Below are 27,263 nucleotides of genomic sequence, written 5' to 3'. Positions count from 1 at the left end.
AATCTAGCTGTGTTGAAGATAAGATTTAAACTTGTTGCTTGAAGTTTCTCCTCAAGCACACGAAGAACCTGCACTTTGATCTTGATCGATGGTCCAAAATCCATTTTCATCATATGATAAGTACTACTTCTTATATTACGCAAATATTCCTATAATGATAATGGTTTTGTGCCTCTCCTGTCTGATATTTTGATATAACTGATAACGTTATTTCAACAGGGTTAAATTTTAATGATTTTCTCATAAAAACCGACGAATTTCATAGTGCTCCTAGAGTTATCGTTCCATACTTTATGTTGGATCCATCAATCTCGTTGATGACACATAACATATTAATTTGATTCTGATGTAATGGGCCTGTTCCGATATTGCTGCTAGTACTGGCCCGCAATCGAATAACAATAGAACTCGAACGACTGGGCCAATAGGCATCGTTTCTGAAATACTGACAGTACTGTTCAGGAATATCGGAACAGACGGAATGTTATATATGCTACTCCGATCCTGTCTTCAATCGCTGTCACATGATCAACAATATGGAGAACCAGTAGAACCACGACGTCCAATCAAAAACCGACAAATAAAAAGTCTACAGATAAGTAATTTGTGTTTGTATTCTTATCGCAGAACCACAATATTATGGCGAATAATTATTAAACGAAGGGGGAAATAACGAGATCCCAGTGAAACTTGTAAATAGTACGCGCGTCATAAAATAGAATTATAATTGAATTGGTCAGTGAAACATAAAAAATGGAAAGCCTACCAGTAACTCTGATCGTAAAAGCTCCGAATCAACAAATTGAAGATCAAACAGTGAAGTGCGAGCTGTCATGGACAATAAACAAATTGAAACAACATCTTTCGGAGGTGTATCCCAGTAAACCTGTGAGTAATTCGATCTCTGCCAAATCAAATATATAAACAATGATATAAAGGTGCCTATCTTTTATGCACTCTTATCGTGTTATTGTTAGAAGCAAATCCAAAGTTCATTTTACTGATTCGAATAATTCAGTTCCTGCTTTCGATTCCCTCTATATTTATTTATATTGTTTTTCTAGCCTAAGCATGAGCAGAAACTTATATACTCTGGTCAATTACTGAATGACTCTGTGGTGCTAAAAGATGTCTTAAGACAGTACGAAGGACAAGAAACACATACAGTCCACTTAGTTTGCACTCCTAAACAAGAACCTACTCCGCAAAAAAGGAACATGTCAGTCCCACCTCCAACAAATACTCCTCAAGTGAATAGAACCACAAGTACCTCTGATACAAGACCGAATGTGCAAAATTTTGGAAACATGGGGGTACCATGGATACCTGAAGGTGTACAAATAGATCCAAACTATGCTGCTCATGTGGTGGCTATGCAGAATGCCTATTTCCAGTATATGAACCAGTACATGCAACTGTAAGTTATTTGGCCTTCAAAAAGTTCACCAGTTTATCTCCTCAGATTCATCTCATTGATATGTTGATAATAAAGTCATGGACACAGTGTATACAGAGAGAATTCATTATGGGTGTCAGAACATTGATTGTATTCAACCCCTCATTAAAAACTAATGAACTCTTATTACTAATGGCGTAATTTATCAATAGGTTCTGAAGTGTTGAAATCAGAAGATTTAATACCCTTGTATCATATGTTTGAAGTATTCAATTTGTTTGTGTGTACAATTCGTTTAAACGATGTTACTCTCTTAGGAATTAGGTAAACACATACCAAATTGATTCAATATTATTATGATATAATATTGTTGAAGACCTAATGTTATTTCAGTGCTGCCAATTCCTACGGAGCCTCGCAGTTGTACCAGCCTAATGTAGCGACACCACTCATTCCAAACCTTCAAGTGCCCCAGGAAGCCCAGCAAATAAACCAACAAAACGAGGAAAATGAACCACAACAAGCACCTCCTCAAGACCAGCAAAGAGACATAGAAAACAATGAAAGGGATTGGCTAGATCATTTCTATGCCATTAGTAGGCTCCTAGTGCTTTTCAGTGTTGTCTACTTCTACTCGAGCTTTCTGAGATTTTTCTTCGTCCTTGTCTTAGGTTCAATTATGTATCTATACCAAGTAGGCCTTTTCAGGAATGCAAATAATAATAACAACAACAACAATACAGTACCGGGAGATCCAGGTGCGCCTCAAGAGGAACAAGCTCCCTCAAGGTTCACGCTTGTATGGACATTTTTTACCACATTTTTTGCTTCTTTGTTACCTGAAGTACCAAATGCTGTATGAAATTTCAGTTGATTTCTTCAATATAGAATTCGGGATGAGAAATTTACAATTTCTTACGTTACTTATCAATTCTTATGAATATTTTACAAAAATAGTCATTTTATACATTTCCATATTGAGGTATTCATAGGAACTCTAGAGGTGGTTGCCGCCAAAATCAAATTTCGTTATTGTTGAAAAAAATTTTAGATAGTATTCCCAGTATTATTATGGTCTGGTCAAAGCGTGCCTCAAAATTGTAAATCAAAAGTACGATAGACGTCATTAATGAGATGGGAAAAAGCTTAAAGAAAGCCTTTCTGCTGGATAGAATGATCAGAGAATTTTTCATTTGACACTGTCTTCAAATATACTTTCTTCAATTCATGACTGGTTCATATTCAAAACTACACCGTAGAACTTTTTCATGTTTTCAAATTTATGTACATGAAAGTTTTTACAGCCCCAGTGAAAATTGTATAGTTTAGAATATTTCACTAGTGCAATTTAGAATGAAATTTAGATAAAAAATTTTGGTAAGAAACTCCTTTATCATTGCAGATAATCATAACTTAACTCATAGATAGTCAAGAAGGAATGTAACATAAATAACGAATGGAAAATATAAACCAATAATCTTCCTTCTGTTTTTTATTGTATTTTTATCAATAAAAATCACTTCATCTCCAACTTGCTGGCTTATTTGCATTGTTATATATTTTGTTACATGTAGTTTTCTGCTATCAAATCTCCAAAATAATAATACCACTCATTTCTTTCTAAACATAGTTAAAACAATAATAATTCATATTATTTGTTCTGTTGGTTGAAATAGAAAAATTTTCAATAAAAAATTGTGGACAAGCAAGCAATATGAAATAACTCCAATTTATTCTCGTCATTTCAATAATTAAAAAATAATATTGAATAAAAATTTAGTTAACCCTTTTCTGAAATTATTTGTGTTTATAAAAGTTGGCTTGCATTGAGCGAAATCTGTTCTAATTGCAGAGATTAACATTAATAAACTTGCAGAAAATGAAACCTTTCTATCAATTTGAATTCATTGCATGTGAGATGTGGAAAAATTGAACTTCAGTGTTCACGGTGGCCGTGTTGTTGCTAACACACCAGTTAAAAATTTTTAGAAAAATAACAGAAGTTATTTATTCCACATGCTTTGAACTGGGCAAAGATTATAGCTTTGGAACTGGGTCTCAAATGTGAAGTACTAAGTAACTTACGGAGTGTCGAGCATATATCCATATTTTATTTATATTTTAATGCTTTTTTCAATATTGGAGTTTTGTGGAGTTCAATGTAATGGTATATTCAGCTTTCAAATGTATATTTAACGGTAGCTTTAGGTCTTTTTGTGATTTATTTGAAAGATTATTTTATTGACAGTTGAGTAATAATTAGAAAATTTTTCGAAAGGAGTGTTTTTATACCTTACCATAATCTTTAGAGTATTCAATTAATAATATACAATGGAGAGACCATTAGAAGTTTACTGAGAAAAATATTTTGTATTCATTTGAAATTTGTACAAAAACATCAGGCTATAAACTTACAACTTACGGATATTATACCAGAAATGCGTTCAATTGTATCGTTAGATTTTTCTCAAAAACCTTGCGTTTCATAAAAAAATTCATTCATCATTAAAAATATATTTTATTCGAATAGATTTGATCCACAAATTTTCGGAAAAAATCTCATTCGGTTCCTTGATACTCCTAGTGGAAACACCCTGTATATGAGGTAGTTGTAAATATGAGGAGACTAAATCAACTTACAGTTTTATTATCGAAATAACATAATGATAACATATTTACAATAAGCAATTCCAAAATAAAATCTAGTTTAAATTTAAACATTTCACCTGACTATTCATCGAGTGACATGATTTTCAATCCAATAAAATTCATTCATAATTCTTTTTGTGTAGATGAGTAATGTAAAAAATAGATTTTAGTAAACCTTACATGTCATACAATCTTTAAAAATTTTTAAGAAATTCATTATTCTGAACACAAAATTAGGACTAAGTGATTCACAGGGAAGGTGAATCTCATATATTTACACACCATCTTATAGATTATTGTGAGATTCAAATCAAAAGATGAGTTGACTTACCGCTTGCATGCTTCTGTTAATGCAGCATATTGATCGACAATATTCAGTGCAAAAACACCATCCTGAATTTTATGTAATAAAATAAGTGTTTGGGTTCTTGGACAGAAAAAAGATTTTAACGGAATTATTGAAATGCATGCAACAAAGAATTCAATGATCTATTCTTAGGTGTAAAAGCAAGAAATCTTTAAACTGAGTTCAAATAAAATTTTGGTAATTTTTAACCTCTTTTCATAATTCCATGAAAAAATTATTAAATCAGCAATAAAAAAAACATGAAAATTTCGTTTCAAACTAATAATTCGAAAATCTTAACCACTCAAGAGTAAAATTGAGCAGTTCTATTTTTTAAAGGAGTGTTATCGAATATTCATAAGCTTATGAATTAAAAAAATTAAATATAAAATTCGTAGTACTTGCCCATCTTCTGAAAATCATAATTTCTTTATTGTTATTTTTTTTCTTCAATAATTTGTATTTTACAATGTGTACTGATAATTACTGGTGCAGAAACTTAATGAAGATTTCTTTTGTAAAATATTTATTTCTCTACAACGTATTACACAAGGTTAAAAAAATTACAATCAATAGATTGTTAATTATTTCAAAGGAAATCCTCTGCTAAATTTTGATAGATGGACATTATTCGACTGCTCTGAGAAAATTAAACATCACATTAAATTATCAAATGAAACAATTAGAAGGGAATTACTGAATGCGAAGTTGAAAACAGAAAGGTAAATGGCAGCAATAACTTGGTAGGAAAGAGCACAGTCATTTCTGATTCTGTGACTTGAACCACGAAGGAAAATCATACTATTTAGTAAGACGCACGGAGATCTACATGATTCACCAATTTCATCATTTTATCAACAATAAATTGGCACATAATGCCTTACCGTTAAATTATAACCAATCGCATAATTAAGTTCAAGGGAGGAAATGCATATTTGAAAGAAACTTTTGAAAAATATTCTACAAAATTCAGATTCATCTCGTACAGTTTCAACTCATGCCTTCATTTTTATCGAGTCAACACAGAAGTTGTAGATACTTCAATTGTGAAAGAGCTTATTTTCATTTAGAGCAGGGATTTTCATTCCACATAAATTCAAGATAGAAACAAAAAATATTCATTATACTCAACAAACCTTAACATTATATCAAAAACAAAGTAAAGGCATAATGGCGATCAGTAAGTCATCGTCCCCTTTCATTTGTTGAATATTCCACACTGATCATCTCAAACAACAGTCCCTGAAGAGCCCTAGCTAGCGGCAAGTGTCCGTTCACCTCACAATCCATCTATTTTTGGCAGTCAGCAGCAGCGACAACTCGCTAGTGGATTCGTCGAAATGTGTGGCAACGTCGCTGAAGGACCATACTGCGGTCACTGTTCGAGAATGTCTGATAGTGATGTGAAGGCACATGCGCCCAGACCGTTGTTCGACATTAAACGCACAAGTTCCTGCGCGTGCGCCACCGCGACCTCTAGTGGTGGCCGTCGAGGTTTATTATTTGATTCTGAAGTAATGAACAGAGAATGTAGGAAGATTTTGAATACGGGACGGAATCATCAACAAACGAACTATTATAAATTCGTCGAGGACATTCACTACCATTGAGTTTCGAATGAGATGAGTGACAATAAGGAATACTCCTACTGACGAAAAAGATGTATTTTTTATTAAATATCTTTGAAACGTCACATTTTGAAATAACCATTTCAACCGTTTCCCAAGAAAAATTTATTTTAAGCACTTAAAAATGAAAAATAAAAATGAGTATTTAAAATTAAAAGCGTTTCTTTCTATTGCAACATCGACTGAAATATGCGTTGATAATAAAGGACAACAAATACACTATCTTGATGAGATAGACAAAGAGGGCTGTCGATGAAGTCAGCGATGAACGAGGAAGGTCCTAAATTTTATGGGATTTTTATGGCCGGTTGCTGTTGAGGCTCGCCAGAGAGTACGCACCTTACGATGGCTGCAAATCAACAGCTGTTATTTTATAAACAAGCCATTGTTCTTTTTATTTTCTAGTAGGCGCTGTTGCCAAATCGTAAACTAGAAACGAAGAGATTTAAATTTTAAAACCTCATATTTGAAGAATGATTTTGAATAGTTTCCGCAGTGCATTTGAAAAATTTATTAATGAAACTCATAATTATTCAGTTTAAACTTGCATATGCTGTGATAATCCAAATTGAGGTGAATTCCCCATTCTATTGATTTTGGTACATCTGATGAGTGTCGTCAAACCTTGTTGTCAAGACTTTTCAAATGGCCCTGTTATTGTCCAGATTCAAATGAAACTATTTTCAATAAAATGTAATGACAGAATTTTTTTATAGTAGCAAAGTGGTATGGCACTTTAAAATCGATGTACTAGAATGTAACCAATTTCTTAAAACAAATAGATGCTACCACAAAGGTGAGACAAGGTGTTCAAAGCTTCGCAGCATGTTTCTCTTCAGGTAGAGTTAGAAATGAAGACCCGAATGATCCGAGACATAAACCAATTGAGGCAGACAGTATAAGGGATGACTAATGGAAGAAATGAAGGATCCCATAAACCTTGTCACAACCATAAGGTCAGTCTAGTAAATAAACTTGTTTAATTTTCTATTCCCTGGACTGACAAACAACAAAAATGAAATTATTGCATATTTAACCTTCCTTCTTGCGCCCTTTTGATGAATTTTCAATGAAAAAATAGGATGAAACATAGACAATTCGAAACTCAATAGTAGCAAATATCTTGTAGTTCAGAATGATGTATAGGACCTGCGGAAATTTAAATTCAAACCATTTACTCACCTAAAATAGCAGAATTGAGGGAAGCACATATATTTTCTCTTTCCGAAGCCCTTAGTTGCCACCCCACCGGACTTGTCCAAGGGTTGGAATAGGCTAATAAACTAAATGCATCCTGAAGAAGACTTTGAATTAATCTCCAAGTCAAGAAGGAACTGTAAACTACTGAGAACTAATCGATGTTCAGATCTAATCTAACTTCTATATGGACTACATAATTTGTTTATTCAGCTCTAATTTCTTTTCTAAAGACCTAGATACAAGCACTTTTTCAGAGTTTCGCTCTGAAAAGCTGATAATCTTTATTTAAATGAAAGAAAAAATAAGCTTATCATATGGTGCAAAAAAATTTTCTTTCGAATTAACCAAGTGACTGATTAAATTTTTCAGACACTTTTATTGTTGTATGGCCCTTTTCACGATTTCAAGCCTGTTGAGAGCATGTTTCATGGAAAATTCATGTTCTGCATCAGGAATTTGGATTTCGATGCCTAATGAAATTTGCATTATCCGATATTTGACATACCTCCAACATTTTTTGATTGGTTTCATTCACTACTTTATCTCCTGTTAACCTTTGGCTAAGACTATATAATTCTCTGCCAAATTCTAATATTCTTTCTACCTCTGGCTGTGTACAGGCTTTCTTGCTACAAGGCTCATCAACATCTGAAAAATTGGATCGAAAACAAGTTGTAATATAAATGATCATTTTTTTCAAAATCCTACTAACCCATATCTTCGTCATCGTTATCACAGGTATGACTAACGTTCTGAGAATCAATATGGCTATTCCCATTCTGATATCCATTTGTGCTGATGTTCGATTTTGTAACACAGTCACCATGTCCATTCTGGGATTCTTCCGTCTCATCCATCTCAACATCACTGTTATTTATGGCTATTACAGAGGAATCGGGAAAGTTTCCTTTGTGTAAAGCATTAGTCTGGTTCATTTCTGAAATTAACGTTGTTCATAAAAGTTTTCCGAAATTGATATCAATCAATTTTTTTCGAAAGGCAAGGACAGATCTTATCTCATCTTAACCGCAGAATGAACTTGCCTTCGACTTCTTGGTGTTTCTTGTTGAAATTTTTTGTTGACTGTATAACAGAAGTCAAGATAGGACTGGTGGGCCTCGGAGAAGAACCATTGTTGCTCTCAGAACAATTTTTTTTTAAACTTATGTCCAAATCAGATCCATTGATCATTTCTACGAACTGGCGACATTTCAACATGAACAGTAGATTCTGATTGTTTTCAAGCAAACCGGGATATAACTTGAATGTTCGTTCTATAGCTTCTCCCATCTTTCCGGCCAACACCAATTTCAGAATGTCTGAAAATAATAAATTATTGATGAGGTTACTCTAATTGAACTAGCGAAATTTAATGTAATACGTTCGTTTAAGTTCAAGTGATTTGTCCTAGAGGTGGCTCATTTTGGGGCCAACTTTATATGGATATTTTCAGCAGAAGACATAATTTCGCTTTTTTTAATATCTTTCATCACTTGATATTCTCATCAGGCCTTAAATGGTTTTACTGCACTATTTAAATATTTCCCACTCACTCTTTCTATTCTTTATTGAACTAAGATCTTCTGAAAATGGTGTATTTGTAATTTGAGCAAATGCTTCAGCAGTATTACAATATCCGTGATGAATTAAGTAGGAAGATACCATTCTGAAATTGAATAGGATTAAATCGTTGAATTCGACTGCCAGACCCGGCATCTCACTTGCTCAAAATGGCCTGCCATTCCCCCTGACTTTCTGGCACTGGGAAATTGTATATTTCCATTTTTGTCTTTGCCCTCAGCTCGTTCATCATATCTTCGATGTCGAATAGAAATGGTTCTTGTCCAAAGTTCGCGTCGACCACCTCTCCAGGAGTTTGTAAGCCCACAGTTGGATAAAGATTAGGCTATAAAAATCGCTAATTTCAGGTGTAGGAAGAAAAAACTGTAGTTCTTAGATTGTTCCTGATTGTCACCTTAGGTCATCTTAAAAATCATTGAGATTTTGGAACAAATGTAGGAATCAAAAACTCATCTAAGTGAATGTAAGTCATTCAAAAAGTTCATGATATGTAATGAAGAAAATTATTGCCAGAGGTGCCATCTATTTCATTATCTGGTATGAGTAGAATGTGTTAAATCCTTCAGTATACCTACTCAATGGTAAAGTTTGAAGAGCATGAACAGGTGGAACTTAAAGTGTATACTTACAGGTAGATCCCTAAAGGCGATACCTAGGTGATGACCGTTTTTCGTATAAAAGCAAGTATTGTCCACCAAATTGACACCGCAACCTATAACGTCCCCAGTGGTAAAAGTAGGACCATAAGGTTGGCCAGTTCCCGACGAGCAGAATGAATGACCGTCGTCTCCATGATAACCGTAAGACTGCTTGTCCCAACCTAAAATAAGCCACGTTCAATAACAAATATTACACATATATTTCAGTATTTTACTGCGCCTTGCACTGATACACTTGTGTTCAAAAAGCAGATAAAACTTTATTCAGATGACTAATTCTTTGTCAGTTTTGAAATTACTTGGAGAAAGGAGCAAGTCGATCTTCTGTCAAGGGTACTTAAGTCACTGTTACTTCAGTGCACAAACCAACCTAACCTAACTATAGTTTGTAGTGTAGTGTTTTTGTAGTGTTATTAACTCGATTAACAAGTTTTTGATAATTAATACAAACTCAACTCTTACCATAATGGAATGGAAAAATATGTTTGTATCAATTATTATATAATTATGTTAAGAAGAGCAATGGATAATTGATAAAAGCCATTTCCATACCTCATAAAAAAATTGACCTATCTACTACCTATGTAGGGGATAAGCTTTATATTTTTCGATAATTAATATTCTTTTTCCATTTCCAATTGAAAAGCAATTAACTCCACTTCTTATTTTATTGTTAGTTTAACTGATGTTTCTAAAGATTGTGATTATATAGTGTTTTTTTTTCTATGAATAACTTTTTCAATATTAAATTCTTTTAATATTGTCTTAATCCTTTGATTTATTTTGTATTTGTAGAGGATTGCGTTTAGAGATGTTCTGGTTCTCAGGTCAGGAAAGAGTAGTACAAACTTCACAAGTATTTCGCTGAAATTCCAACCTCTTTTATATGATGTATGGCCAACTAATTATCCGCTATAATAGTTCGCACCGCACATTCGTTGAAGATTGAAAAAATATGGTGTTTTCCAATATACGCCTGTCTTAATGAGTACTCACACTATTAATTCTCCCAAACAAGAAAGTAATATAAATCCAGAAATTGCACATAACATCCAACAAATTTCTATTTCAATGTCATAGAAAACCGGAGTTTCCGTTAATTTAAAGTCAATAAAATCACACAATCTCACATCATAATGAACGTTAAAATATAATTATTGATAAACATCAGATGAGAAGTTAAATATACTTCTCTTTAGAGAATAAGAATTATATGAGAAATTAAGTTCACTCTTGTGTTGTTGTACGGCACAAGCTGACGTAAGAAAAACACCTTTTAGTTGATTTTCACAAAAAAAAAAATTTTTTTGTTTTTTCTAGACCTTTAATTTTTCGAAATATAATACAATAAAAAGATATGAACATTTAAAGAGAATCCATATGTATATTCTTTATCGTTGAATTAGCTGAAAAATTTAGCATAAAACTAAATAAGAAGGAATCACAATCAATATTAACCATCCAGTGACAAAAAAATGAAGTTCAACATGAAAATTTTCTCGCAGATATTATAACGAATTATTTTCTTGAGGACCTCCATAGCTCTAGTGCTTTGGGTGAAGAATACTCATGTCTGTAATTATCCCCAAGAAAGAATTCAAAGCGCCGTACATGAGAAAGTAGGGAGAGAAGAATCCGCATTTTAACTAACGAGTGATGAATTTCCCCGAGAATATGCAGATTGCGCCAAGTTAAATTAAGTCTCCCAATGAATTTCAGCATGCTACACTGAGTTCAAGGGTGAAAAAAAAAGAGTATGAAGTTTTTCTATCGATAAGTTCACCCCTTCAAGTTGTTCAGTTATTGGGTTGAGGGGCAAAATAGTTTATCTTGAACTCTTGGCCCCTCTTCAGAGGAGGCGCAGATATTTCAAAACATATAATATCTCACATAATATCCTCATTTGCATCGACTTGCTACGCCACTGCTTTGCTTATCGAGTAATGAGCAAATACGCCTTTGTATAAAAAATAAATGGAACATTCAAAACAAGCTGCGGATTTTTTCATATGATCAGTTTCAATGATTCATCAAATATGACAAAACAGAACTCCCTTTACCTATCATACCTGGTAATCTATTCATGTTAACTCCTTGAGCTGACAGTCCTATCCCCATGTATCCATCTCTGCCTTTACTGACAATTTTCACTTCGAAATAATAAAGACCACAAGAGGCCGGTATAGGATGAGTGGCTTGAACACTAGCAGCATCCCTGTGGGTCTTACCATGTCCTGAAACGAAAAAAAAATATATTTCCTCGATGGAGGTCAATTGAATCGACCAAATAAGTTACATCATTTTGGTATTGTGACTGAAACTGAAAAGTTTTAGAACAACGTCCGGTCGTACTGTAGACCTCACATTAGCTTGTCGACAGAACATAGCCCTCTGAACCACTTTGTTGAGAGGGCCGTGGTTTGAACAACTGAACAACAGCCAATATTTGACAGACATTGTCTATCATCGGTTTGAACATCTGAACAACAGCCAGTGGTCGATTAAAACTGAACAGCCTGTCGCTTACAACAGCGGTCACAGCAGAAAGCATGAACAATAAAATCGCTATTCTCAGTAAACACTAAACGCGTTCGGCAATACCATCCGAGAGTGGATTGTACTGTAGCTACACACAGCGGTAGTACGCACTATTGTCACATATGCGTCTCTAGCATGGTGGACAAAAACCGAAGAGGTCACCACACGCAGCCGGCTGCAGAAACTGCAAAGGCTGGCCTGTGTTGGTGTTACGGGAGATATGCACACAGCTCCTACAGCACCGCTTGAGGCCATACATAATCTGCCTCCCCTAAACTTACATGTGAGGAAATGTAGTCTGCTAGAAGCAATAACGGTCATAGCTTTGACCGAACAATAGGTTTCGTAAATCGTTTGGACAAAAAGTCATCCACGTGGTTTACTGATGGATCAAAATCAGAAAGGGGCACCGGCATTGGCGTGTGTGGACCTAAACTGAGGATCTCCAAAGCCCAGGGAAGTGAATCCTTTATTTTACAGACCGAGACACTGGCTGTTTACGTATGCGCTCAGGAGTGTCTTAAAATGAACCTCAAAGGTGCGCATATCTATATCGCCACGGACAGCCAGGCCACGCTGAGGTCCCTGGAATCACACTGCCAGAGATCTCTGCTGACATGGGAGTGTCGTAATACCATAAAGCAACTGGCCAGAGACAACAAAGTGACTCTACTATGGCATTGTGGTGTTGAAGGAAACGAGAAAGCCGATGAACTTGCAAAAAGAGCATCAAGGTTAATGCCTGCTGGACCTGAGCCTTTCTGTGGGATTGGAAAGTACCAATTCAAGGCAGCGGTCCAACAATAGGAGTTGAACAACAGATTAACCCTCTGGAGAAACACTCCTGGACTTACTCAAAGAAATTCGTAATGATTTCACCGACCTACACCAGAAATCTGCTAAAGCTGTCACGAGCTGAGCTTCGGGTGATGGTGGGACTGCTGATAGGGCACTGTCGGTACAAATATCACTTGCATCGTATGGGCAAGTCAGCAGATGAGATTTGTAGGCTCTGTGGACCAGAAGCAGAAACAGCTGAACACATGGTATAAGTGTCCAGAGCTGGCGGACCTAAGAACCACTCATATGGGGAAACTGGTCCTGGATACTCACGAGGTAACGGCTTAGGCCCCTAAGGATGTTGTCAGTTTTATCAACACCATTGACGACCTCCTTAGGTTCCTATGAACGAGTAGGGTAGAGAACCAAAGATTTACATGGTCGCAGTTTCCGAAAGGCTTATACTGCCACAACAACCCCGGTTCAAATAATAATAATCCGAGAGCAGAAATGAACATAAGTGTTGTTCAAGGAAAAGCCTAATAAAGATTGCTCTATGGTTGCTTTAGAATCGTAAATTCTTATCTTCTTACAAACAGAATTTTTAATTCCTTGAAATGGGTTATTTGTAATAAATGTAATGATAACTACTTATTGACTTCTGCAAATAACGTAGTGAAAAAATTCTCTCGATCGTAATTTTTTACTTTTTTGACACTCGTGAGAAAATTCGGTTCATGTATTTCTCTAGTCGTTGAGTAATACCACAAAGGTTCCTCTTTAAGAATACCCCAGGCCCAGAGAGGATATTTTTGAGCGTCGGAGTAGAAGCTCCCTCGACTGTCACATGAAAATCATACCGATTTTAGAGGGAACTTCAACTTCTTAGTTCAGAGATACCCGTCCTGGTTCGAGGTTGGGAAAATTCGAATTTTGAGGTAAGTTACCTTTCAAACACACGTGTACTCTGAGTTTAGTTCGCTTCTGCTCTCTGGAATTACCTACAGAATCATCGATCGATATATTAGTGCACTGAATCAAAAACTGTAAACAATTCTGCAAAATCTGAAGCTCATGAATACTCGCAATCTGTCAAAACATTGGTATCCAATAAAAAATTTTGCTTATATGGAATCTTTCACAATATTTTTCTATTACCAATGGAAGATTTGTAAATTTCTTGGCGTTTCAATTAACAAATCTCTTCAATATACATCTGCAACAACTGAGTTGAAATCGTTCAACTCAATATCAATCTAGATAGTTATCTGGCGAAAGACTAACTTTGTTGTCTGCAGAAAATAAATTTTATCAAGATCTACGTCTTATTTAGAATGGTAAGAATCATAATGGACCCAATATGAGAAGTGCGCAGATTACCGTGAGGAACGCAATCGCACGCACTAAAAAATTATGAAATGTTCTGCTAGGAAAATGAACCCCTTACCCCCGCGTCATAATCAGCTGATTTCTTTGTTTGGACACAGAAGAATTCCGCAAAACACGGTCGATGACACAGCACCACATCAATGGTGAATTCTTAGAAGATCGAAATTTGTTGGGAACAACAATCTCAGAAAAACAGGAAGATAATCTGACCAATGAAATTAACAGATTCTAATCCTCGAAGAACATACCTTTGTAATGTACACGCAAATTGTTCTGAGACAATCCTATGTACGTATATTTTTCCTTCGTGCTCCAGGATCTTGGTAGTGGTGTTTTTTCCTCTTTTACTGCAGGATATAATTTTTTCAAACGATCCATCATACCATTTTGTTTTTCAAATTGCTGATCCATTGCACTCCGATCACAATTCACGGCAGCCATTTCCAAAACTCCCTTCTACCACCAATGTCATGAAATCTAATTGGATTCTGTCTTTCTTTGAGATGGACTCAGCAGACATGCGTCGAAAATTTGACAGTGTGAAAAAACGCTTAATTCTTTTACGATTGTATAGATGTCACTACTATTATTTAAAAAAATATATAACTGGGATTTATTAATTGAAAAATCAATATGTTACAAATAACAATTTCACCTTAAAAACCTGCTCTATATGAACTGTCTCTCATTTTTTGAGAATGATAAGATGCTAGTAAGATTACTAGATTTGATTGAAAAACCACCTTCAATGGCTAGTTTCATAATGAAATTTCAATTTCAAAATAGATTATTTAATTGAAAGTTAATTATGGAAATTGATATAGTGCATTGAAGTGCTAGTGGCAGCATTGCATGTATCTCTACAGTGCTCATATCATGTAAACAATACAGATTGAAATATTGTCTAGGAATAAATAGGTACAATAACATTCCTTTCAACAAGAAAAAATATTTAATTATAGGTGAAAATAGATATCTATACAATCAGTATATATAAATCAATTATTAAATATCCAAACTTTATGTACTCAAAGTTTATAATATATCTTCGAAATATCCAACTCTTTATGAGTTTCCTTTATTTTCAGCCATCATATCCAAAATATACTTGTATTCTAGCCGATCTCGCCATAAATTTCTGATTCTCTCTTTCCTATATCCCAAAACTTTTCTACATTCTATCAAACTTTCTTTAATTTTTTTAATCCTAACTCTATTCTCATTAACAGATTGCGATATATTTCCAAACATTTGCATGACTAACGTCAGGTCATCTTCATGTTTTGATACCAATTCATCTAATTTTTGGTCACAAAGTCTATATTGCATTTCTAAATTTGCTTTTTCTCTGTCTCTTTGTTCATCGGTTTCACTAGCAGTAAGACTTCTGATGACAGACATAAGAACTCTGGTTTCTTTGATTGGTTTTACCCCTCTAGGGGGTTTGAAGGGTGGAGATTCTTCCATTCTCTACGAAATTATTATTATTATTTGAAACTATGAAAATTAAACTTGAGAATAATGTTACACATACAGGTCCCAACAAGATATAATAACTAGCTGAAAACCTATTTTCCACTTTTTCAGTATTTTCGTTTCGATTTGTTTTTATTTGTTAATCTGGCATTCAGATGATAACCTGACGATTTGACATATATCAAATAATTAGGGATGTGTCGTTCACGAACGAACGAATCAAAAGACCCGGTTCGTTAGAACCAATGGTTCGTTCAGTTCTTCACCCGAAAAATGACCCGTTCGTTCAACTGGGTCGAATGAGCCAAACGGCTCCATGCGACCCACAAAATCGATATGGGATCTGGAGATCGGAAGATCTGGAATGGAAAGAATGATTCATAATTCCGTCTCTTCATTACCCAGGTACCCGAATAGTTAGATGGGTTTCAGACTGACCCAAAAGAAACAGATGGTAGTCGTAATAAAATGAACTTATATTACTTGCATTTCGCAAGTGAATCAACGGCTCTATGTTGAAGAAAGTATGATAGATTTAGGAACTAGGACTAGTAGAAATTACAAGTTTATATTTCTGTTATTATGGCTATATTGATAAAGTAAATTTTAAGTGATTGGTCAATTCTACAACTTTTTTTCAGATTAATTTGAGGAAAATATTTGGATTCGCAGCAATAACATAATCTTGATTTCAAAAATTTCAGTTTTTGACGAAATTAATGAGACTAGATCTCACGAATTTCGAACCTGTAAATCAATGATTGACGTCTCCATTTCAAAATTTGAATCGTCCGATATCCATTTCCTTTCGAAAGACTTTTGGTTTTTGAATTTTTTCTACACTGGGGTCAATATTTCTCTCGGTTCTCTCACGAATTTGACCTCAACTAACTATTTTCAGCCAATCAAAAATATTATGGCCCACAAAACACAGCTGTTTGCAACTAAAGAAGCATCCATATTCCATTCTATCAAAATTTAATTCAACTGAACTAAAATGAAGTGAAATTCCTAACAGAACAGTGAACTGATCGAAATGGGACTACGGATCCGAATTCGAACCATGCGCAATGTTTGGATCACAACCCAAAACCCAACTACCTAAAAGAACCAATGGGTCAATTGAACGGGTCTTTTGAACCGGGTCTTCTCAGCAATGGATCTAGATCGATCTGGTTCCTCGAAATTGAACGAACTACACATCCCTACAAATAATGAACACTGTAAGTTAGAACTACGACGTATAATGCCTACTGACTTATTAAAAATTTGTCAAAAATATTTCATTTGAACTATTTTCTATCATTGAACTGTAAAATAAATAATTCTTTTAGAGTTCAATGATTACACATGGATATTTGACTACATATTTTATTTGACAGAATGAAATATTTTTCTTTTCATCGAATTATGAAGTGTAGCCTCCACAATTTGTGGTAAAGAATCGAAGATCATTGAACTCTATGAACTCCCATAGAGTTCAATGTCGTAGATATAGTTAATCGTAGATCACATATCACATACTACTAGTAATGTCAAACGTCAACCTCAAAAAAGTTTCTCTGTCATTCCCTAATGTTATTCAATAATAACAGTCTGATAATATTATTTAATGTTCTCTGATTAATACAAATGACTACAACTTAGAAAGAAAATCTTTATTTTGTTTTAATGATTCGAGTTTTAAATATAAACAAATAGCGAAATCTCCACTCCGGAATAAACATGTCAAACTCAACAGCATTGGCATCTTTGACTGCAACATATACTGATTCTGAAGGTGAAGAAGATAGAAGTGATGAAGATAATGAACAAAATAATGGAGAAAATAAAAACGGATCACCATACAGTCAAGTTACATCGTTACCTTCTAGTCCAACTGTAGCCCCAGTAAGAGTGACATCAAAAGTGGCAAAATTAGTATGCTATCATGATGATACTGTTGTCTCAGAGGATGAGAATGAAGTAGATGAAACTGCACCAGCACATGAAGTCATACTTCTTACAGATGAAAATCCAAATCCTGAAGAGGAACTCACAGAGGACGGAGTTAGCATACCTCCAGAGCCCCCTGGTAACTGTTCAGTCGACTTACAAGACAAAATAGCGAAATATTATGATAAAATGAAAAATGAGAAGTTAGATATGAACGCATTCATTGAAAAAAGGAAGGACTTCAGAAATCCCAGTATTTACGAGAAGTTATTACAGTTTTGTGCTATCAATGAATTGGGTAGGTACTTGAAACACTGATAGATTATTGTTATATTCTCAAAAATTAATAATTCTAAAGATTTTTGAGTAATTCTACATAAATTATTTCAACTCCAGTTGTAATTTTTTATGACAAAAATAACATGAGTTTCTATTCATACTTTTAGGCACTAATTATCCACCTTCAATATATGATCCCTTGAAATGGAGTAAAGAATCTTACTATGAAGAACTAGCTAAGGTTCAAAAAGCTGAAATTGAAAAAAGGGAAAAAGAAAGGAAATCGAAAGATTTTTCAATTGGAGGTTTGAAAAAAGAAGATGAATCTAGAAAAAGGAAGAGTAAATGGGATCAACCTGGTGGCAACAATCCAGCAAGTATCAGACCAGCAGGATTAGTGCAACCACCAACTCTTACTACTAGTGCTACAGGTACCAAGAGTACTGTAATATCTGCATTTGGGTCTCTACCAAAGAAACCAAGGCCATGAATATTATATACTTATGGTAAAAAATTTTTATTTGTAAATAGATATTACATTTCGATGATTTTGAAATAAAACACTGTGAATCGCCCCAATTGAGGAAATTATTGGTAAAAATAACCCTTATTGATATTTTAAAACATGCACTATAACACTCTTTTCATCTTATTTGAGTGTATTTTCATCAAGTATATGAAGTTCTCAGGGTATTAATTTTGAAAATGTTCATTGGGAGACAATAGATCATTTTGGATTGAAATTTCAATTTAGAATCAGAAAGTATAATAATTCTACAATGTAGTTAACTTACTGAAGTGGTACTTGTGATGAGCTTTTTCTAAGTGAAAATCCAATTTTACCAGAAAAAAATTAGTCAGGAAAGCGCTCGAAGGATATAATCACATCCTGAAATCAGAATTCCCAAAGTTGAGCTGAATTCAGCAAATTAATTTTCTGCATACAATCGAGCAACTGAAATCAAAGTTTGAGTTTAGAATGGTGCTACCTGTATATTTGAGGCAAAGATTAGATAGAGGTCTAATCTTTGATTGGAGCCAAATTAGAATTCGGCTCATATCTGAATATTTCAGTAGGATTGTTGTCATTTTTTTCATTAATTTTGAATGGAAATTAATGAACATTTGCTCCTTCCAAATAAGCGGCCTAATTATTGCAGAATTCCTTAATTGAAGTGATAAATTTCTGAAACTACCATGCTCCAATACTAACTCTTTTGTCTTTATAATAATATGATAAAAATTATAGTGAAGAAGTTTGAACCTCTTTCAGTGAGTAAGGTGAGGAGGATTATTAATACACTGAAACAAAAGGAAAGTTACACCTTGATTTATTTCTTTGAAATGAAATACAAAAACTGTATGATAATATGCAATGATACAATTTGAAAGAACTGACTAGAGGAACTTAACATCCTATCGATTCTACCTCCACATTTCGATTGGGTAAATTTGAAAATCCACTTATTTTCCATATTTTGTACAAAATTTGGCATTCCCACTAAAAAATCACCAAATTCTTCCTTCGAAAATTTTGAATATTTCTCTGCGCCTTGCGTAAAATTCCTGTGGTAAACGGAAAATTATCAATGTCCATATATTTTCAGAGAAGGAAAATTTTCAATTATTTCATCATGATGACCGACCTAGAATAGAATATGTGCGTATTACACTCAAAATTAGAAGGTAGAGTATTCGCTATATCAGACATAATGAATATTTCAAATAGTCTAATCAACGAACTTGTCCGTATTTACATATTTCATAAAATACATAACACACATTATGTATTCAACAATTACAAATGATTTAGTACCCGGAACATTCATTTTGTTAACTACTGATCATTAACAAAGATATAAAGCGTTACATACCTTATGTCTTTGGGTTGAAGTCATTCTCAACAACTCGCAGAAAATTCCCTTGTGAACATTCAAAGTTATTTTCAAAGGTGTGAATATAATAATCAGAATGGCACCCTCAATGAAATTTCGCATGATCAGTTTGAATTATTATTGATATACACAGTTTGTATGAAAGCATTATTGAAAAATACTTCTACCTTCTTATGAAAGATCGAAGAATTGAATTTAAATTGTACAAATAACATTCTTTGGTTAATTACAACGTTTGTTAAAAAGAGGTTTTCCTACAAGTAGATGTGATGACTTACAATATAATTTTCTGTGTAATATTCAAATTACCTCAATTTTGAAAGAAAAGTGGGTTAGTTGTTCGATTACATAATATTAAAAAAATATCAAAATTATCTTGATCAAATTAAATAGATGTAGAATCTATTCAGACAGGTTTGTGCTGGAAACTAAGGTTCAAAATTATTTTAATTGGTCCTTAGTTAAGTTCTGAGATAATTATGGAATAATTACCAGTAATGAGTTATAGATTTTTCGAATTACCTGATAATCATTTTTTCATCATACATTGTGTGAAAACAATACACCTTACAAGATATATGTTTGAGGATTTGAATTATTCAGATCACACATTGTGTTATAGAGTAAAATGATTCAAATGAGGGCCACATTTCGGAATTCTGTGCTTTAAAAATTATATTGTTGTAAAATCATCTAAAATCTGGAAGAAAAAATCAGATTTCACAAAATACTTACAGATAAAGCAGTATAACATTATTTTGTGAATTATTTCAGAAGAAAAATGCCACTTTATAATAAAAAAATATTACAGATACAAAATACCAAGGAATGTTTACATAAAATGCATCAACATTATTTTCTTATATGACAAAAAAATAATATGACTAAGCTAAGAAATGTTCTGAAGCTACTGTTTAAAGCGCCATATATTTTTATTTACACATATTTTAATGTACGTACGATGCAATCCTTTAAATCTAAGTTGAAAGGGTCCATTTATACCTGAATTGAGAACATGCTCCTCTTAAAAATTGAATTAATCGAAATTAAAAGGAAAAAGCAATGGCAAAAATGAATTATTAAAAGAATGAATACAGAAGCATTTCACAGGAAGATCTTTTGGCTACAGAGTGGCAACGATAAAAATGAAAAATTTTCATCATACTTCCGATAACAATAATTGTAATATACAAGAAAATGCTTTAAAATTGTTATTCACATTATGTAACTTTGAATCCCTAAAATGATTAATATTTTCACATTCAGAGTACTTTTCATCTATTGTTATACACTCTACCAGTCCAAAAGACTTACTTTTCACTTCACTCAAGCAAACTTAAAAGATTAGGATTTTTAGGTAGAATTTTTGAGCGAAAGTTGTGAGAAACAAAATCAAGATAAAGTAGAATACATAAATTTTTGGTAACTTGATCTTATAAATAGATAATATATTATAATGAGAAAAATAATCGAATTGATTAAAATATGACAAATTATAATATTAACCAACATAAAACAATTGAAAATAGATACTACAGCAGCTGATGATTCTTGAATGGCACTGGCTTATGAATAAAAATAGGGTGAAACTTGTTGATTCTGCGATTAAGTTGGTGCTTTCATGAATGTTTGATAAATTATCATATTCTCCAAAAATATTTCAAAATCCCCTCAGTAATGTCAAATTAAAAAAGAATAATTCTGGTTCTTCTGCCTTCTTCAACTATCTGCGTATAACACTCAAGACAGCAAAATAAAATTCTTTTGTTGATGAACTAATTTAAATTATGTGTTGTCAAGTTATTGCATATTTTGATTTTAATTCATATAAAAATGGTTTGATATTTACATTCTACCAAGACTCAAGTCTTAAGAATGATGAAATAAAATGCAAAACTTCGATTTTATACACAGATATAAGATTATGAAAAAGAAGCAATATCTTAGCTCAATGGCCAAGAAGGAGGAAAACCAAGCTGTTAATTGAATGAATTGTCTTTGATCAAAAATATTCAGAGAGAAGTCAACGTTATTATCCTTCCTATTTTATCTGTTTATATACAGAGAGAAGCATAGCAAGCTACCGCCTGAAAAATAGATTCAACTCATATAATGTAATGTAACACATAAGAACACATCAATTTCTCACTCAACTTTGGTACAATTTGAAGATTTCCAACATTTTTCAATCTTAAAATATTCTGATGCATGAGTAATTTGAAAAATCAAATATGATGAACTTATATGTTGCTGAATTGAAATTTCAACTTCGGCTATTATGAATTCTAGCCGAGGGATCGTTTTCAGCTTCAAATTAATCTCGATTGTAGGATATTGCGGCATTAACATTTTTGAAATGAGAAAAAGTTGAATGGGATCCTATCAAAATATTTATGTATCAATATTGATTTCAAAGGAATAAAAAGAGAGCAAGGATGATATCACTCTAAAAATAAATTTTAGAGGTGATTGTCCTGTAGCTTGGATGCAGATGAAGTTTTTATGAAAACTGATAATACTAAATCAAATATTTATGGGATAATTGATCTTCATGGTAACCTTAAACCCTTTAACATTTTCTAATTCAAAATGATGAAAAAATGTTGGAAAATACCACTGCAATTTGCTTTTACGCAACCATGTCCCAACGAAATGAATTCTTTGGGTGCGATGTTTAAAAATGTCACTGCACATAGAATGTGAGAACCACATTATCCCTAATAGAGACCACAATTACGAAGGTTGTTCGCTATAATAACATCTGTGACTGCGTCGAATACAAACTGGATGTTGTGCGTATCTGTTGCACATGTCATGTGGCAGTAAATTTCTTTTGTTGTGGACTTATTTTTCGCCTCAAACTGTGCCTGAATGTATGCTGCCGCCTCACCATATTCTTGTGCGCCTGAAAACATATGATTTTGTTAAAATTGACTCCCAAAGTTTATGATTCAACACATCTAAAATTACCAAGTGTGCGGTTTACACAGAGTGTGAATTTCAGGAATTCCAATTGCTGAATATGTACATACTGGAAAATGTAACATCAGAATTGAACTAGCCTCACCATGATACTTAATGGTAAAAAGGCTCTGACTAGTCCAGGAATCAGTGGCTGCTATGCCTCTGCAACTCACTGCATTCCTTTCTTAGTATATAGTTTCATTCCAACTATAATCTATTCTATCTATAGACCAGTAGGTTTCATTGAGCTAATAGCTCAGCTAATGGGTATTCCCAGTGGGACATTCTTTATAGTTCACCAATTGTTCGACTAACAGAATAATTTAGCTTTCTGCTTTTATGATAACAAAAATGAAATTAATCACAAGAATCAAAAATGCAGCATTATGACAATATGAAGAAGCCTGTCTAGTCAATTCTATTTTTTCAGAACCATTGGAATCATACCTGCATATTCAGGGAAACATATGGTTAGTGGAGATTTCCTGATTTTCTCTTCGAAAAGATCTTTTTTGTTTAGGAAAAGAATAATGGATGTGTCTGTGAACCATTTGTTGTTACATATGGAGTCGAAGAGCTTAAGACTTTCCTGCATTCGATTCTGAAAAAGAAAATGGTTGAAACACATACTGATACATTACATAAATTAATTTAAAAACATGGTCCTCATTGTTTATTGAAAATTGATAATCCCTCAATGAATACAAACTTAAGAAGAATTAACACAGCTGAATATTTGAATTGATGTGACCGATACATACTTGATAAAAATCCGTAATTGACCCAAAACCATAGAATCTGTTTTTAGTACAGTTAAATAATAATATTATAATTTGGTTCTATAATCGATAGTCGATATCCCAAAATTGCTTTTCAGATTAATATTGCAAACTTAAGCAAAGGTTCTAGAGGAGTGACGATCTAGAATCTAAATAAGAAAGATATAAAAAATTATACAATGGTGATTTTACTTGATATCCAAACCTATCAATTAAATATTTTTTTTTCTTACCGTAGTTTCATCTTCATGCAAAACTTGATCATATTCACTCATAGCTACACAAAATATTATCGCTGTAACGTCTTCAAAACAATGTATCCATTTCTTCCTCTCTGATCGTTGACCTCCAACATCAAATAGTCTGAAAACAATGAAGGGGTGTTAAAAAGGTAAATGATTATTTCTCGTCTGTTCAAATACAAGCTGATGTATAAGAATTAAACTCACTTAAAATTGAGGTTTTTAAAGGAGAAATGGACTTCTACTATCCCTGTCGTTTTTACCCTTGTGCGTAAAATATCTTGTTCTGTTGGTTGATAATCTCTGGCTCCTAATCTGTCCAGACCATCCAAGAAACTGAAATTTGTGAATTTTAGAACAACGGAAAAATAATTAGAATGAATGACATTATTTGTGTTTTTAGCTTATTCATTCATTTCACAAAGAGAGATTTTCAATTAGATTTGGCAACTTTACAACTTGACTTCTCGGAAAGTCTGTTTTATATATTTCTCATAAAACAGCAACTTTTCCAATAGGTTTGATTTTGTGCCTACATTATATTTTGTGCAATCTATAAATCTTCATGAAAATCGTGTTTTCCTGTTATCAAACGACTCGACTATATAAAAACAGATTTGATATTGGATTGAAATAGAAGTGAGAATTGAAAAAATAATTACTATTTCGCAGAATCGTTGAGCTGATACTCGTTGGAGCGTGCATAGCAAGCCTGTACACCGGAATCTGCCCACAAGCGTTTCATTGCAGCCAAGAGTTCTTCCGAGAATGGTTCTGTATCTTCCATTCTTTGTATTACATCAAAAACCATTTTTCCATCCACCTAAAACAACGAAAAAACTGTATTCGATATTTCTAATTCGTGGAAAAACCTATACAGGAAGAAATCTGAACATGAGAACAACATAAAGAGTATAGAGACATACATAGTTTAGGGTTGAGTGGAGTAGGTTTTGCTAGACTTTGTATGTTTCCAATAAAGGCTCTATTATTATTATTATTAGATGTATTGCTCAACAGACGTGAATCACATAGATTGGAGTAATACTATAATTATAAATGATTGAACCTCGTGTTTTGAAGCGAAAAATTAAGGAGTAATATGTATTTTTCAAGAAAAGAAAATGATTTCCACGTTAAGAAGCTAATCAGTTTTTCAGTCTCCTCTCTCTTTGTTCAATTACAATTATCGTAAAATATAAGGTATTCGATTTAGGGAAATGAATTCAGTTGGTCCTACTGTTTCCTGTCAGATGTAGCTAGGGTGTACTGCTACATCCTACCTGCTGCTGACAGAGGGGCCATCAATTCATTCCATTTCGTCGGGGTGTGAGTTGTGTTGCTCTGACAAGGTCAAATGAGACCGAAACCATGGTCAGCAACTACTGAGTAGTAGCGGTATTTCAATTAATACTTTCAGCGATGGTGCTTGCTAGTTCGATTTAGATCGTTACATTTGTTGATTTTATATCAGGGGGTGTCACAAGGCGAGACCCATTTGTGATAAAGTAGGTCCGTTCTCTCGAAATTAGTTGGAGATACGAAAAAATGTCAGATATTGAAAAACTTAGCTAATGAAACATGGAATTCTTTTTAAGGGAACGGTAACGAACCCTGAAAAAAAGTCACCCTGTAGTTTTTATTATTATTTGGTATATCTCCTTATGTAGAACCGATATGTCAAAAACTGCAGACGCTATGAAGTAAAACTGAATTTTTTTTTCGGTGAATGGATAATGTGCAGATATTATTCTTCTCTTGAAGTTCAGCGATTGACCTGAGTTTGAGGGTAATACCAAGTTCAACTTTTCTTACACACGGCCCCTTGCCAATGGCTACGCCCCTAAAATAGGTGGACAAGAACGGGTGAGAATAATGTTTTAAAAATCAAACGGTATCCAAGACGACGTTTCTTCAAAACTACCAGCGAAAATAAGGTCAACATGAATAATGCCTAAGGCAAATCTTCAACAGTTAAATATCGACAAGCCTGCTCCTACCCCAGACTGGTTGACGTAGCTCTTTTCTCCCTGTGCTCCGTGGAAAACCCGAGTTCAACGATTCAACCTGACTTGGCTGCTTGCACCTGTTGATTATCCGCGTCAATAATGTTCGGAATAGTGAAAACGTTTCGGGATACTCCCGATACTCTAGGGGTTGAACGGAAGATCGATAATGGAGGGTTCATAAACGATACGAGGAGGAAATTTGCTACCACCCCTCGCCCCGCCGTGTTTGTGAAGTGGAATTTTGGCCATAATGGGAGGATCGAAATTCCTGTAACGAAGTTATCCAAACATGGATGTTCTTGCCGGGCAAGACACACCCTAGCTGGAATTCCTTTGAAGTCGACCTGAATTTCGGCTTGTTTTAATGGATATATATAAGGGGGCAAACATAGTCACTCAATCATTTTTTTGGTCAAAATGAAACAAGACAGGCGATACCCACTAGCAAGCCTAGAATAGAACACATAAAATCGCCCATTTAAATAAAACACGCTGTAGCTCAGACAGGAGATGCATTTTAGCTAGGTGATTTGACTCATGAGAAGTTGGCACAGACTGTTTCGAAAAACACTGTAATATAAGCCTCCACCCACCTGAAGATGCTATTGTGACAGCGAAACACATGTAGTTGAATAACTCGTCCTAGTGCATATCATGGAATTCAGATTCCAGTTCAGAATAATGAGCTTTAAATACATTTGGATCCTCCCTTACCTGAATGATGATATTTTAAATTTGATGATTGATTTTTTTTTCGTTTTTCGCTAATAATTTAACTGTATATTTTTTCATCCGTTTTTAAGAAAAACACAATCGAACAGTTCAGAGCATCGGAAGGGGATTTGAAGTAACGATTTATTTATTTTATTTATTCATTTCTATGATGAAGCATAATTAAAAATAATGTAACATAAAAAGAATAAACTTAAATTAAATATTCTATGTGGCCTCCTCCGACTTCTATGCCTTTTCTAATTCTTTCAATAAAGGACATTAGAACTTCGAAGAAAATATTATTGTCCCCTTATAAAAAATTCAACTTTAACGCTCTCTATCTTTTTCCACAGCAATATTTTATTGAGGTATATTTGGTCCTATCGCCATATTTTGGTCCAAACAATCTGCCCTTAGCCTATGTCCCAATAGTTATGAATCACCCTGTATACACCCTGGCCTGCAACATTTCCAATGGCAGATATCGTGGAAGAAATTCTGAAAACAGTCGGGGATGAATCAACAACAACCACAAGATCCATAGCTAGGGGAGTGGAAGTTAGCCACACTAAAGTAAGGAAGACACTGAGTCAAGAACAGTTTTACCCCTACCGTAATAAAAAAAAAAGTCGTTCAATTTTGTCAAAATTAAGACCACCAATAATCAAAATGACAATTAAACTATAGTGAATCCCCAGACTTCTACAATGAACAAGCAGCGGGTGGGAAAACCGAGCTTTCACATTTTCGCTGTTGGAAAAGACTTTTTCCGGTGTACAACCGGCAACGTCGCCTCTCCAAGCA

At 33.9% G+C, this 27,263-nt stretch overlaps 5 protein-coding genes across 8 annotated transcripts in view; 2 read left to right on the top strand and 3 right to left on the bottom strand.

Annotated features, from left to right (window-relative positions):
- Positions 1–545: 545 nt before the first annotated feature.
- Positions 546–3,673, top strand: LOC123308709 (homocysteine-responsive endoplasmic reticulum-resident ubiquitin-like domain member 2 protein). Its single transcript, XM_044891480.1, has 3 exons — positions 546–888; positions 1,065–1,417; positions 1,790–3,673. The coding sequence occupies exons 1-3, from the start codon at positions 754–756 to the stop codon at positions 2,256–2,258; spliced, it is 957 nt and encodes a 318-aa protein (XP_044747415.1). The 5' UTR covers positions 546–753; the 3' UTR covers positions 2,259–3,673.
- Positions 3,674–4,027: 354 nt separating this feature from the next.
- Positions 4,028–14,673, bottom strand: LOC123308708 (ran-binding protein 9). 2 transcript variants are annotated; one of them, XM_044891478.1, is made up of 10 exons: positions 14,415–14,673; positions 11,520–11,693; positions 9,430–9,620; positions 8,941–9,125; positions 8,773–8,885; positions 8,263–8,538; positions 7,932–8,156; positions 7,725–7,867; positions 7,202–7,313; positions 4,028–5,900 (listed from the first exon to the last, which is right to left on the bottom strand). In XM_044891478.1, exons 1-10 carry the CDS (start codon positions 14,605–14,607, stop codon positions 5,767–5,769), a joined length of 1,746 nt encoding a protein of 581 aa, XP_044747413.1. In that variant the 5' UTR covers positions 14,608–14,673; the 3' UTR covers positions 4,028–5,766. The 2 variants fall into 2 exon arrangements, with proteins under 2 accessions (XP_044747413.1, XP_044747414.1); XM_044891479.1 differs by having other exon boundaries at positions 11,529–11,693; positions 14,415–14,670.
- A 426-nt stretch (positions 14,674–15,099) lies between these two features.
- Positions 15,100–15,826, bottom strand: LOC123308710 (exocyst complex component 4). Of its 2 annotated transcripts, none has more exons than XM_044891482.1 (2): positions 15,697–15,826; positions 15,100–15,637 (listed from the first exon to the last, which is right to left on the bottom strand). In XM_044891482.1, coding segments are annotated over exons 1-2 (408 nt in total). In that variant the 5' UTR covers positions 15,699–15,826; the 3' UTR covers positions 15,100–15,231. The 2 variants fall into 2 exon arrangements, with proteins under 2 accessions (XP_044747417.1, XP_044747418.1); XM_044891483.1 differs by having other exon boundaries at positions 15,100–15,636; positions 15,701–15,826.
- Positions 15,827–17,167: 1,341 nt separating this feature from the next.
- On the top strand, positions 17,168–18,435 carry LOC123306879 (SAP30-binding protein). The gene is made up of 2 exons (XM_044889059.1): positions 17,168–17,875; positions 18,024–18,435. Exons 1-2 carry the CDS (start codon positions 17,368–17,370, stop codon positions 18,344–18,346), a joined length of 831 nt encoding a protein of 276 aa, XP_044744994.1. The 5' UTR covers positions 17,168–17,367; the 3' UTR covers positions 18,347–18,435.
- Positions 18,436–19,171: 736 nt separating this feature from the next.
- Positions 19,172–27,263, bottom strand: part of LOC123307550 (guanine nucleotide-binding protein G(o) subunit alpha) — a 32,215-nt gene continuing 24,123 nt past the window's right edge. For both annotated transcript variants that reach the window (XM_044889910.1, XM_044889909.1), the window contains exons 4-8: positions 24,399–24,559; positions 23,944–24,072; positions 23,728–23,857; positions 23,163–23,316; positions 19,172–22,656 (exon numbers count right to left, since the gene is read on the bottom strand). In XM_044889910.1, the coding sequence (XP_044745845.1) occupies positions 22,469–22,656; positions 23,163–23,316; positions 23,728–23,857; positions 23,944–24,072; positions 24,399–24,559 (762 nt within the window). In that variant the 3' untranslated portion in view covers positions 19,172–22,468. The remainder of the gene's footprint in view (positions 22,657–23,162; positions 23,317–23,727; positions 23,858–23,943; positions 24,073–24,398; positions 24,560–27,263) is intronic.

Source organism: Coccinella septempunctata, chromosome 2, assembly GCF_907165205.1.
Source record: "Coccinella septempunctata chromosome 2, icCocSept1.1, whole genome shotgun sequence".
NCBI lineage: Eukaryota > Metazoa > Arthropoda > Insecta > Coleoptera > Coccinellidae > Coccinella > Coccinella septempunctata.
This window is presented reverse-complemented; position numbering and strand designations above follow the sequence as displayed.

Excerpts from the sequence above, each read along its gene's own strand:
- LOC123308709 (XM_044891480.1), top strand. The coding sequence starts at position 754 with ATGGAAAGCCTACCAGTAACTCTGATCGTAAAAGCTCCGAATCAACAA. Across the intron at positions 889-1,064 it reads AGGTGTATCCCAGTAAACCT|CCTAAGCATGAGCAGAAACT; the intron begins GTGAGTAATTCG and ends TTGTTTTTCTAG. Across the intron at positions 1,418-1,789 it reads ATGAACCAGTACATGCAACT|TGCTGCCAATTCCTACGGAG; the intron begins GTAAGTTATTTG and ends ATGTTATTTCAG.
- LOC123308708 (XM_044891478.1), bottom strand. The coding sequence starts at position 14,607 with ATGGCTGCCGTGAATTGTGATCGGAGTGCAATGGATCAGCAATTTGAA. Across the intron at positions 8,157-8,262 it reads GAAACACCAAGAAGTCGAAG|AAATGAACCAGACTAATGCT; the intron begins GCAAGTTCATTC and ends CGTTAATTTCAG. Across the intron at positions 7,868-7,931 it reads TAACGATGACGAAGATATGG|ATGTTGATGAGCCTTGTAGC; the intron begins GTTAGTAGGATT and ends CCAATTTTTCAG.
- LOC123306879 (XM_044889059.1), top strand. The coding sequence starts at position 17,368 with ATGTCAAACTCAACAGCATTGGCATCTTTGACTGCAACATATACTGAT. Across the intron at positions 17,876-18,023 it reads TTGTGCTATCAATGAATTGG|GCACTAATTATCCACCTTCA; the intron begins GTAGGTACTTGA and ends TCATACTTTTAG.